The sequence below is a fragment of the Aptenodytes forsteri genome, unplaced genomic scaffold, assembly GCF_000699145.1.
Source record: "Aptenodytes forsteri isolate BGI_AS27 unplaced genomic scaffold, ASM69914v1 Scaffold119, whole genome shotgun sequence".
In the NCBI taxonomy this organism is placed as follows: domain Eukaryota; kingdom Metazoa; phylum Chordata; class Aves; order Sphenisciformes; family Spheniscidae; genus Aptenodytes; species Aptenodytes forsteri.
This window is the reverse complement of record NW_008796165.1, coordinates 3,182,245-3,195,847: the sequence shown is the minus strand read 5'-3', so window position 1 is coordinate 3,195,847 and position 13,603 is coordinate 3,182,245. Positions and strand designations below refer to the sequence as shown.

At 44.9% G+C, this 13,603-nt stretch overlaps 1 protein-coding gene across 1 annotated transcript in view; it reads right to left on the bottom strand.

Annotated features, from left to right (window-relative positions):
• The window catches only part of PTPRF (protein tyrosine phosphatase, receptor type F), a 307,937-nt gene that overhangs the window by 85,623 nt on the left and 208,711 nt on the right, over positions 1-13,603 (bottom strand). The window contains exon 7 of the mRNA XM_009287280.1: positions 9,674-9,784. Within this exon, the coding sequence (XP_009285555.1) occupies positions 9,674-9,784 (111 nt within the window). The remainder of the gene's footprint in view (positions 1-9,673; positions 9,785-13,603) is intronic.

The following is a 13,603-nucleotide window of genomic DNA, read 5'->3' as shown; positions in this document are numbered from 1 at the left end:
GCACACGCACAGAGCAAGGGACTCCAGCCATCACACAGACTGACGTGCTCCCACACACCCACTCCAGCTATAAAGATGATGGCAAAGGCACTTTAAACCCATTGACCACACACTGGGAAGAGCATATACGTAGATCCGAATTTTATCAAGTATGAAAGAAATGTTCCAAGTGGTGAATGGAAAATCTTCTACCACGAAGAGCTGCTCCCCCTCTCCAAACAAAGAGCTAAATGCAGCAGAGAGGTATTAGGCAAGTGACAGACATGCGCAGTTTCAGCTGGGCTCAGTTTCGGGAGAGCCTTATTGGTACACTGTGCTGTGAGTGAGAGATGGACAAGAAATCAGAAGGACAAAAACACCCAGAGAGAATTGAGCAGGTCCCAGTTTTTGTTCCTGCGGGAGAGACAGTAGAAGGTTAGTTGCATTTTTCCTTAAAGACAAAGGAGATCTTATTTCTCTAGCAGGAGTGACCTCACTTCAGCTACAGATCTGTGGCGTATCAGCTGTAATCGAACCCTCGCCGAGAGAATACAGAAGTAGATTTGATAGTTAAAGACTGCTTATGAGTCACATTTTTGATGGGGGAAGGAGAAGGTGGGGAGAGGAATTTGCTTTCCAGCAGAAGCACTGCAAATTAGAGAACAGCATGTGGCATTATACAGTGCAACAGTACAGTCAGCCATTTCCAGCGATTAGAGGACAGGATTTTAACCAACACTGACATGGTACAGACCAGGCAACAAACTGCCAATAACAGCTACAACAGTGGCCTACGAAGTGTAATGGAGCTTGCAGGAGAACAGCAAAACAGTTGTTTACATTTCTTCAATTGAACTGATACCAGGGGACCAGAACCAGCCAACTCGGAGCTTAACTGGCCCATAAGCGAGGGCCACATCCAGTGAGGACCCACACGCAGACACCCTCAAAACAAACAGTCCTAACTTAAGGCCCAGGTTTCCTCTGGCCTGCTTCAGACGGGATTTACCTCTTGGTCCACAAAACATTAACATAAGGCTCATTTAATCCTGTGAGACCCTGTGATGGGAGGGAACCTCTTTATTGCTGCTCCCAAGCCACCACTTTATTTCCTAATCTAATGGAGCATATCACATCTGCACGGCCTCAGCAGACAGCAAAGGGCTTCAGCCTTCTGCTCAGCCCTTCCCAACAGGGAGGATTTGTTTCCTGCCCTTACCCGGGAAGGACAGTGCTTCTGTAAACGAGGCATACCCACGAATGGCTGCATTTTTGGAAAGCATCACTAACATCTCAATAGGGCAACACAAACTCCAACTGCTGCAAACGTGGACCAACCTGCTGCACCCCTTGGGACTGTGCAACTGAACAGCGAGAGGCTGGTGAAGGGTGTAAGACTGGGCAATGATGCTGAAACAGCTATGGGAACATGCGTCCCCACTGCAGAAGCGCAGCAGCTGCAGAGCCTCCCCCTGCCCTTGGGAAGGGCTGATGGCCCCCAGCCACACCAAGGGGACTTGCTGTGGTGCCGCTTGGGCTGCCCACAGGCAGGGAGAGGGTGCTGCTGCAGCTGGAGAACAGCCAGGAGCTTTGTTTTGGGGAGCCTGGCAGGGATCACACTGCATCAGTGTGCCTGGACAGGAGGCGGCTCCAGCAGTGGCTTTCCCCACGTGTTGACACTTCAGATTAGAGTTGGAAAGGTGAGGAGACACATGTGAAACACGCTAATTCAAACAGATTACTTTCTGGTCTGCCAAACAGGAACAAGTTTGGGGCCTGCTATTTGTCGCTAATTGCTGGATTATCTCTTAATCTCTTATTATATTAGTGGCTTATGGGGAATAAAAACCAGTAGTAGGCTATTTTGGAACAGCTGTAAGGCAAGAGGGAACACCTGGGCAGAAAGTTCTCTCTCCTTTCCCTTCACTTAATACTTAAACAGCTGCTGCTTTATCTGAGATAAACCTGATAAATGGTAAATTGAAAGTTTCATCTCCTTACAGATCCCATTCACATGCTCGCTTATCTCCAGTTCTCTATCAATGTCACTCCTAAGCTAAGCAGCACACTTTACCAATAGGTTTTCTGCTTTTTTACAAAACAAATGATTGATTAGTGACAGCAAATAACATCTACCCCCCATGTACAGACAGAGGATTTAAGGCTGGGGTTACCCAGAGTATCCCCTGTGCAGAATACCACAGCTCTCTAGGCATGCTAGCACGGCCCCATAAACCTGAGCTGCCTGGCAGCTAACTTAAACATGCCAGTCTATGTGCAAGACAAAGCAAGTCAAGTCACAGCAGAAATGCCACCAGAGGATAGCAAACTCCAGAAGGTATAAACGGGGCTCCTTTTGAGATCCAAGTTGAAACAGCAAAGAAGCAAAGAGCGAGGCCGTATCAGAGACGCATCTGCCAGTCCTGACTGTCAGATGGCTCCAGCACTCTGTAGGCAGAAATTCCCATGCCGATTGAACTTGGCGTTTACCCTGCCACAGACATGCTTGTCCTATGCAGCAGCAATACTCTAACCACAGCAGCTTGTTGCAGAAAGAATGAGTTTGGGCTTATGGGAGGCTCTGCTTTTGTGTATTCTTGGGCATTAGCTCCCTGAAACAAGGCAGGGAGCTGTGGCCATGGTACGAATGCACAGGTCTGAGAGTTTAGATCACTAGCTCAAACAAAGGAACATCTTTCTAAAGCTCTTCAGAGTGAGAAGCTAATACTTTCCTGAAAGCAACAAGGAAGTTCATTATCCCAATTGGCTCTGCAATTCTGCTGGGAACTGCCAGCGTCTGTCCTGTGCTGAACACCCTCTGGTGCTATGCAAGGCATTAGTATAAAGGCAAACCCAGACACTTTGGAATCCAAAAGACACAGAGGTTAACAAAAACCCAGAGAGGGATGAACCTGTTCCTGCTTATCTCCAAAAGCACATCTTGTGTCTCAAGGACTCCACATAAATCAAATTTCATCCTTTACAGCTTTTAGAAGTATAGAGGAACAAAAGGACAGATTGTCTTTTTTACGCCAGATTACATGAGAATAAGACAACCTCCCATTGTATGTGATGAACAATGTTCTCATGCCACAGTGATGAGTATATTCCGTCCTAGAGAGGCAGACAGGATGCTCAGGGCGCCCAACCATCCTTTCCCATTCATAGTGCACACACATGCATGCATGAATTCAATTAAGAGCAGAAAATCTCAGAGCGCCAGAGATGGATTTCCTAACCCTTTGCACAAATGGATACGGGAGGGAACGGACATTTAGTCGGCACAGATACGCAGGCCTAATTGTTCTACAGACATCTATGCAGGTCATGTGGGGAGGAGGGGGAAATAGGTTTCCAAGTCCATTTCTGTATTGCATTATCATGCATTGAGCCACCAGCCACTCTCCTTCTATTTTCCATAAAGGTCATTTTACAAATAATCAGACTTGAGCCTCGCATTGCACTTTTAACCATCAAAGGACTTTGCAAGGAATAAAACTGTTAAGATTATTTAGCTGAGTTCTATAAAGCACATTGAAATCTTTAGATGAAATGTGCTAGCAGAAGGACAAAGAACTATTATTTATTAAACTGTGATCATTATAATCATTACAGCATAGCAAAATGCTCATAGAAACACTGACGGTGAACACAGTTCACCCCAGGAGGAAACATGACAAAAATATTCATAGTAATATATGGGGAAGAGGTAACTTGGCAGAAACCTCTATGTGCCTCTGCAGGTCTGAAGCCAGCCAGCTCCAGTACGAGGATATACACAGTCACAGCAGCACGAGCCACAGTGCTGACTGAGCAGCAAATGTCTGCTGGTGCCGAGTGCTGCGCAGCTCTGGCCATGCCACTGGCTGCGCTCACCCCGAGCCTGCTTACAACTAGCCAAGGTGCATCTGCCCAAACTATAGCTGCTCTGACTTTGGGTATAGCAGTAGCTTCAGCATGGAGCAGCACCCGGGGACAGAAGAAATGAAGTTAAAAATACTGAAATCCCATTAAAAAGGAGTGCACTTTCTTCATCAAAGGGTCATTGCTTTGTGTTGCATTGCTATACTGCAGCATTATCTTGAGGTCAGGACTGCGCAGAGTGTACACAGGGAGATCATGGCCTTTCAGACCCGTAGCCCTCCTCAGCCATGTACCAACTGCTGAGGCGTAGTTACTCTGTGGCCTCTATCGCAGCCCGTTTTTGCTTCTTCTGATGGTCCAGGGCAGACATCTGTCTGAAGCAGCAGTCTGGGTCATCCGGTCTGATTCAACTGCCCGTTCATGTTTCCTGTCATCCAGGCATCTCCCTCGCAAGTCTCGGCTTGTCTGTGATTGCTGCCAGGCCCTCAAGCACCGGCAGTGCCCCTCTTTGGTCACGTAATGTCACCCCCATCAGCCCTGACGAGAGGCAGGTTTAACGGAGCACACTGCCAGAAGCGTGCATATAGCTGGCTTGTTAACAAACGTATTCCCTGTTATTTAGCCATTTTTTAGACATCCCCAGTTTTGGTCGCTGACTGTTTGACCATTGTCCTCAGCTTCTACTCTTCTCCTGGCAATACCCTCGAGCTTTGACTGCTGCTGCTACTTTAGCTGTTTTAATATTACATAAACAGAAAATGTCCTTTTTAAAGGCTTCAAGTCTTGTTGCTCCAGGCCCATGTCAGTCATTCAGAATTATTATTATTTACACAAGGTCCCCGCTGCTGTAAGCATCGTATAGCCGCAAGTAGCCATTTCAGTAAGCTCCCTCCGTGTCTGAGCCTAAGCTACTGCCAAGTCCCCAAGTGTAAAACCCTGCGGAGGCCAGAGAATCGCTGCTAGGGACAGAGACACAATCTTAATTTCATTTTGGGTGATGGTTCCTTAGTGAAACTTGGCAAATAAAACTTCAGACTCCAAGCAAGTTTCCCTGCTGCCAAATGAAATACTAGCCTGGCCTTTCAAAAAACAGATCAAGAAAGCACAGATTTTTGCAGTAATACCATTTCTATTTACTGCAGTCTGATTTACTAGTTTGCGATTTGGGGACAGAGGAGACCATTCAGTTTAAACGGTCCTTCTTTAAAAGCAGCTGTGCAGCTGCTTCTCTACAGTATGTGTAGCATTTTGGGCCAGGGAACTTGCTGCACTTGCCCCACTGGACAGCTCCTTGAAGGCCTGAAAAGCAGCACTTAAGAAGTGAAAACTGGGGAGCAGATTTCTCATTTGATGGGAAGTATGCAGCCAACGCTCCAATAAGTACTATTCTAATAGCATCTGCACTGCTCACTGCTGTAAGCAGCACTGGGGAACACACCTAGTGAACTCCACAGTGTATTAATAAGGATATTCTTATACACTGTCTTCCTGCTTATCTGCTTCATTGAAGTAGGAAAGAAAATAATGCCACATGGGGAGAAAGAGAAGGGCAGAAAAAACCTTTCATACAGGGAAAGAGTCAAATAACAGTGCCTCTATTGAGGGGAGCACCACACAGGCCACCACCTTCACAGGCATTTCATAGGACAAGACTTTTGGCTGAAAATGCTCCTCTTTGTGCAGATGTCCCTGAAGCTGTAGGCAAATGAAGAGTGAAATGTATTTACAAAAAAACAATAGCATAGGTGAATCAGTGCAATTATACTATACTCACAGTAAGCACGATGAAATGACACCACCTTTTTTTTTTACACACTAGGTCCAATCTGCCTTCTACTCTTAAATCAACTTCTTGTATGTCTTGAATCAACTTCTTGGATCTTTGGTGCTAAACTAGACAGTAAGCTCTCTGGATTAGAGGAATCACATCTTCCGTCTGTTTCTATTCCTTTCCCTTCTCCCTGCAGCACCATCAAGTCCCAAATCTAATCATGTTACAATGTACTGTGGTGCATGTAACCATGGACCACAAATGGATGAGTGTTCCTTCGTCTAGACCAGTACCGGCAAGCATGCTTGTGCTGAAAGGGCAGGATAGGAATATGCCACTGCGTCCCCTTCGAAGTCCCTGCTATGCCCCAGATAGCCACCTTGCCCTGGCATGCTCCCTGCTCTTGCTTTCACTCTGTTCTTGCTCCTCTGACGGCTGGATGTTTTCTGCAACCCTCCATGCATGGAGGGCTGAAGAGCAACAGTGGGAGGCAGTCAGCTCCCAGCGCTGGTCTCCAGCCCCATCCCGGCTCTGCAGCAGCAGACAGATAGACCTGTCAGTCCAGAAGCAGAAGGCTTATGAGGGTTGCTTTCCAGCACGCTTAGTAAGTTGAAAATAATAGCTTCAAGGAAAATGCATCCATTTTCCTTTACAAATCCCTGGTGTGGAAATGTTTTAACTTTTAATGAAGTCCATCTGTGCAGAAGTGCTGGCTCTGAAGGATTCACAGAGACAAGACACTGGCGTAAGTCTGCTCCTTCCTCCTCCTGTTCTTTCATTGATATAGGAAGCCCTGAGCAGTGCCTGGATACTCCTTCTCAGCACCCAGTATCTTCCTTTGTTAGCATGAAAAGTACGATAAAGATGCTAATGAGCCTGTGCTTTCTAACACAGCACACTCACAAAGGATTACCCAGGAGGCTAGGAAAGGGGAGGACATGATCAAAAACATAAACCCCAAGAGTCAAGAGACAAACAAACATTTGAACTATTAAAAAAACAATAGGCTGTAAATGAGAGCAGGCACAAGCAGTCCTGAGAACTACACAGGGTGGAAATTAGTACTGCTGCTCAGTACTCAGCCATGCTTTCTGAGAAAGTGGCCAACTTCTTGGGTATTCACTGCAATGAGGTCAGTTGTTATGAAACCACCATACAGCGGCGGTGCAGCCGACACACTTCTATTCCCACTGTAATTTAGGATTAGTTAATGTCTTCTTTAGTAAAGATGCAGGCACTTTCTGAAGACCCTACTGGAAGTGACTGATCCATCTAATGACAACACTGTAGGACTATCACATGAGAAAAAAACAAGGATTCTTTTACTCTGCATCCCAGACCTGAGAAAGTAAGACATTCTTATTTTTTTCCTTGCTTGTTAAAGAAATAAAATACTGTTCTTGGTTTGACTAACTTTTTGAAGTCATTAACTAATCCTTCTCCCTTCTCAGCACCCAGTATCTTCCTTTGTTAAAGTACGATAAAGATGCTAATGAGCCTGTGCTTTCTAACACAGCACACTCACAAAGGATTACCCAGGAGGCTAGGAAAGGGGAGGACATGATCAAAAACATAAACCCCAAGAGTCAAGAGACAAACAAACATTTGAACTATTAAAAAAACAATAGGCTGTAAATGAGAGCAGGCACAAGCAGTCCTGAGAACTACACAGGGTGGAAATTAGTACTGCTGCTCAGTACTCAGCCATGCTTTCTGAGAAAGTGGCCAACTTCTTGGGTATTCACTGCAATGAGGTCAGTTGTTATGAAACCACCATACAGCGGCGGTGCAGCCGACACACTTCTATTCCTATGACCCCCCCATACAGTGGCGGTGCAGCCGACACACTTCTATTCCCACTGTAATTTAGGATTAGTTAATGTCTTCTTTAGTAAAGATGCAGGCACTTTCTGAAGACCCTACTGGAAGTGACTGATCCATCTAATGACAACACTGTAGGACTATCACATGAGGAAAAAACAAGGATTCTTTTACTCTGCATCCCAGACCTGAGAAAGTAAGACATTCTTATTTTTTTCCTTGCTTGTTAAAGAAATAAAATACTGTTCTTGGTTTGACTAACTTTTTGAAGTCATTAACTAATATAGTAACAATATATTTTTCTTGTAGAACATTTGCTATCAGAAACTGTAAGCACAAATACCATCTAGGACCTAGTACGCACGGTGAATTTAATCTGAAAATAATTTATGAGGTATCCTGTCTTAAATATACAGCAGGGCTTTATCAGGATCACACAGGTTGGAGACTGACATTGTAAAGATTATGTGCAATAAAAAGGCTTGTTCCAAAAATTTATGTGTAAGAAAATGATGGTTAACAGCAAAGCATATGTCTAAGAACATACTTTCTTCGGTGAACGTCAGGATCCTCTCACATGTGCAGACCATCCAAGGCCCGTGCCGAGCCCAAACAGGACAGACCAGCCTTGCTGAGCAGCAAGCCAAGTGTAAAATTCAGTACACTCCTGAGTCGTACAGGATTCACTTGCTAAATAAAGAGCATTCATTAGTAAGAAATCGGAAAGTTGTAAGAGGAGGTTTTTCTACCTCTTGGCAGCTCCTGTGCTTTTTTTCAGCCACACCTCTACAGAAAACAGAACATTGAAAGTCTGAGCATGTCCCAGGAAGCAAAAGCATCCCAAATACTGCAGCAAAATGGCTGGGTATCCACACAAACCTATGCAACAACAGCCAACCTGGTAACTAGGATCCTTTCCCTCAGAGTGCAAAGTGACAATCTGGGATGAGTTTTAGTACAGCTTGCCCGAAAAATGAACTTGCAAGAATACAGGGAGTTTAAAATCATCCATAATTACATTGTGAGAGTGAAATGAGTGATTCCACTGCACAGATACAGCTTCATCTTCTGAATATGCTTAATTGGATACTTTAGTCTTCCCAAGACTCTTATAATCCAAATTACGCTGCAAAATAAAAAAGCAGTCCCCCAGAATAAGCCAAGAAAACAATGCCAGAAGCCACCCCTAGAAGCAAACACACAGCATGTGAAGACTTAATCATTCTCATGTCCTCTTTCCATACTAACCAATGCATATACAGCTTTAAGATTGTATTTTCTTTCTTCAAAACAGAGGAAGGAAGAAATGAAGATGAGATTTTATTATTAGACAGTTGATTTACTATGTGGAAATAAAATCTGGTTCTAACTTCCTAACAAACAATGGGTTGCACCAGCACAAGAATCTTCTTTCTCTTCTTGGGAAAATCCGTAACTACATTTCCCAGGGGTTCCTGACCAGTGGCTCTGGTTATACAGAGTTTCATATGAAGCAGCACATTTTTTTCTTGCTGAAATTAACAGAAAGTGTACAGGGAATTTACCTCTTGCTTCTCTCCAAGCTAACTCAAACACCTTTAATGCAGAGAAAGAAACCGGGCAGGAGACTGTCCTGATGTAAAACCTAGTTACTCTGGTATGTTGAAAACAGTTTTAAATCAGCAACATAGCATAAGCATTAGAAAAATCACTTTACATGAATTGCGACTGATTTCCAGCAGGTTCCCAGCATGAGCCATTAATACCCGGAGGCTCAATCATTGATGCATATAAGATGGATTAGGACAACTCCAAAAAGCTGTTCAGTTTTTAAGGATACACATTCCAAAGCCGAGGCCTAAATATCAGCTCACCTATAGCTGAGCACCTCTCGCTCATCAGAGTATGACTGGTTTTATACTACTCCACCAAAGGTTAGTTTATACTAAGAGGATTGAGCACCCAATTAAAGTAACTATGACACAAAGTTAAGGAGTTCAAGGGAGAAAGGAATTCCAATTCTGCCCATAGTTCAGCATTTTACATAACACCACAGAAACACCAAAAACAGATTTCCAGAAATGTGAGTCAAACCCAATGTGGATCAAAGATCTTGCCGTTTTTTGAGCAAAAGGCCACATCACACAAACCACAAAGTGTGGTCAGGGCACTAAGACAGGGAACACACTCCTTCACTGAAAGCTGTGGAGCCTTTTGGGCAGGAGGAGAGTGACCCCCTTGGGTGGAAGCTGCTCTTACCTCGAACGTAAAGGTTAGCTGGGGCAGAGTAGCGGGTTCCTGCGCTGTTGGTTGCAACACATTCATATTTGCCTTGGTCTGACTCCTCGCTGTTCTCTATTTGCAGAGCTCCTGTACACAAACAAGATGACACAGACAATTCAGGTTACGGCAAATCTGGTAATTGAACAGCCAGCCTCAGAAAAGGAAGGCCATGCCCCATGCTTTTAAAGTATCTTCCTGGATAAATATATGGTGATGTTGTCCCCTGGACCCACAGGGTACGAGCATGCAGCCAAAAGGTACCCAGTCTGCTGTTAGAAGCTTGTGAAATTGATTATTGTTATTTTTTTAAGGTACAGGGAACCAGTTACTGATGTATTTCCAACCGCCCCAACCACTTACATTCATTGCTTCAATAAAGGAAAAAAACATACACATACACACATATTAATTACAGCTTTGTATGGGACTTCTGTGTAATAAAAGGGACCTTTAATAAGCCTTTAATCAAAACAGCCAAGCACAAAGCACACTAACTGTAGCTGTTCATTTCTTATCTGATGCACACAAAGCCTAGCAAATGCTCAACAAATTGCGACCTTCCTGCAGACACTGGCAGAGTCCCATCTCTCCCACCTCACCACCCCTCCTTCCAACAGACATCCCTTTTGAGAAAACACTTCGCCTTTCGTCAGCTTTCTCCACGTCAGTGATCTCCTTGTCCTTTCAGATTTCATTATACATGATACAAAAAGATTAGAAACTCAGACTGAGACATCAGATATACACCAGTGCAATACATCCATCTTGCCACATGGCGCTCGAGTGAAAGCCACCCTCCCTTTGTCCCGGCAGTGCTTGCTGCTCCACCTTTGGGTCATGAATAGCTGCTCAGCCCAGACTGTATGTTCCTTGGGACATAATCTGATCCCATCCCCAAAGTGCCAGATGCATGAGGGGCACATCTAAATAATTGCAATAATCACCAGAGCACACAGAGTAGCAATTTACATGGGGAACCTGTGGAGTGCCCATGATGTGGAAGTGAGCGCTGGTCTGAGGCGGTTTTCCTTTCATCTGCTCAGCCTATTCCACTGGTGTCCAGCACCACTTGGCTTGGGAGGCTGGTCTTTCATCCACCTTCTTGCCTAGCACAGATGACTGCAAAACTGGTCACATCTAAACTCCCCTAATGGGGTCCCAAATGCAGACTAAAAGATGGAGATGCAGAGAAGGAAAGAAGCAGGATGTACATGACAGCAAGCTGGCACTGCAGGAGCGAACGGCTGTTGGCCAGACACCGAAGCGGCTGGTGCTCAGCCTGCTTCTCCCAAGCAACATGGGAATAATTTTTAAAGTGCCTCCAAGTGCTCAGATTCTGCTCATTAGGATTGCCTGTAAGAAGGGAACTCTGCTCACAAACCATATACTGAACTAAAAGAAGACATTAACCCCTTTGCTTGTAAGGATTTGAACTCATTTCTGCTTGCCACGGTTCAAAATGACCACTGAGAGCGGCACTGAGAATAGCTGGTGAAATTGCCTTCTCCCTTTGTGCTGTTTCAAGCTGCAGAGGTCAAACTCAGTTTTTCGTATCATCGGAACAGAAGAAAAACTAATGTGAATCAACCACTGCCACCTACATTATTTAGAAGGATAAATTGAGACTGTAGCATAAGTCTGTATGTCATGGGGAAAAATGAACTTCCCTGGGTTCTGCCATATAATAAAAATGATGTACAGAGCCCTCCCTATTGTTGCATTAGGGCTGGAAATGAGGCTTCAGCTAGACAGAGAAAGCTTGTTTGCAGAAGTCTTTCCACCTACTAACAAAAGGAGCTGCCAGCTTTCCCTAGCCATGGCGCTCTCTGGACACCCACAGGCCAAAGCCTACAGAGCACTGCTGCTTAATTCAGGGAGAACATTGAATTTCTACATGCTGCCTGGGAAAAACATCTTCAAGCAGACAGCAGCATGACAGGCAATGGAGCAGGAGGAAGCTTCCCAGCACTGACAAGACACAGAGAATCAGAGAATCTAGAAATGGAAAAGACCTATTAGGTTATCTTGTCCATCCCTGGGGGCAGGGCAGGATTGCTCCCTCTTGTAAATGTACTTGTGTTCTGTCCAATCCCATTTTGAATGTGCCGAGTGATAGGTCTTTCACCACTTCCTCAAGGAATTGATGCCACAGCCTGGTTATGCTCTCTGTCAGGAAGGTTTTCCTGGAACTCACCATGTATTATCCTTCTTAATTTCTGCTCATTACTCTGTGGGCACGCATGTGCTGCAGAGTTCATTCTGAGTGCTTGCATCAGGCTTGGCTGGGAAAAGCTGTTTGCTGCAAAACATACCCAAACTTAAAAAAAAAAACAGAACAAAAAAGAGTGGATGTCATCACCCTGAGGAAGAGCCTATCTCTGATTTAGCCTGTAGCCCTCATCAGCTGGCTGGGCTGAAAGCAGAGCCAGCTTCAGGTGACAGGCAGTTGTGTTTGCCTAGAAAAAAGTAAGATCCCTAGGTAATTCTGCCATGAACACATATCTTTTTATAGGCCCCTTTTAGCCATTTAATACATATCACTGGTATTTATACCCTTTATACTTGCGACCACCATGCCTCTTAAATGTTGGTTAGTCAAACCATATTTTATCTCTAGGGACCTCAACATCAGTGCTGGAGAGAAAAGAGGAAAGCATAAAAGGATGAAGAAAATGAAGGCAGAGGGGAGTTTCAGATTACATGCTATTATTGCCTGTCAGTTCTGCGGCCAGTGCGGACCGATTTCTAGAATCACACTATAACCATGTAACATGTGTCAGCAACTGCCTACAAACTGCTCAGGGACACTGGGCAAGGGATTCTGGTTTTGTCTGGGTTGGCATGACTATTCAAACTATGGCATGTCAGGAACAAGAGAGAACCCAAAAAGCAGTAAACCTCTCAACTGAACCAGAAAGAAATCAGTTACTGCAATAAATCATCATTAGACAAACATACAGATCCTGCAGTATAGCTGATAGCTAGCAGAAAGTGGAAGGATCATGGTAAACTGATGGCAGTCAGCGGGACTATAGGGGTTTTCTTGAAGGACAACCTACACTTGTGTGATGGATACAGGAAAGTGTAGGGTATCTCAGGGTACAGATATTTATGAATAAAGTTAAGAAGCTCAGACATTGCTGGGATCAGAAAGCTGGAGACATAAATGCATCTGAGCCTTGGGAAAAACTCCTCAAGTGTAAAATGCTCCAGGCCCTAGTTCAGTCATCCCAGAGAAAGGCAATAGCTTCATCTCTTAAGAGGGTTCAAGTCTAGGCTGGACAGGACACAAGGAGCTACAGGAAAGGAAGAACTGCGTCCTGAGTAGCTCCTTTCCCTGAAGTTCATGGAAGCTCCATCCGAAGACCCTCAAAAGCACGGTGAATTCTTTGCTTTGACAAGTGCAAGGGACCTGATTTCTATTCCTAGCCCTGTCAACATCTCAGAATCTTCTGTGCCTCTGCAAACCAGGGCTAGGAAGGCTGATTTACTTTTATTCATTACTTTGGGATTTATGTTGCACAAGTTGCTGAGTAAGGTCTTGTTCACACAGGATGTTACTGCAGACTTCGCATATGGACTCTTCGAGTGCTCCAGTGGCAGGTGCCTTGTTCTTGTTTGCATGGCTGAGTCCTGATGTGCAATCAGATAGCACAGCTTCAGTGGACGCATGAGGACCATCTACCATCAGGACATGCATATGTGTACAGAGGAGCAGTGAACAGATTGTTTGGGAGCTCATGGGGCTCTGCAGCAGTATGTGTGCACCAGAGTGAAACCTCTCCCTGCTGAGCACCACTCGACCTCCGCTGCCTCCTAAGCACCCTGAACCACAGCGGGGCTCCAGCAGAAGAGGGGCAGCCATTCCTCACCACGCTGCAATGTCATGTCAATCTCGCTTGCGGC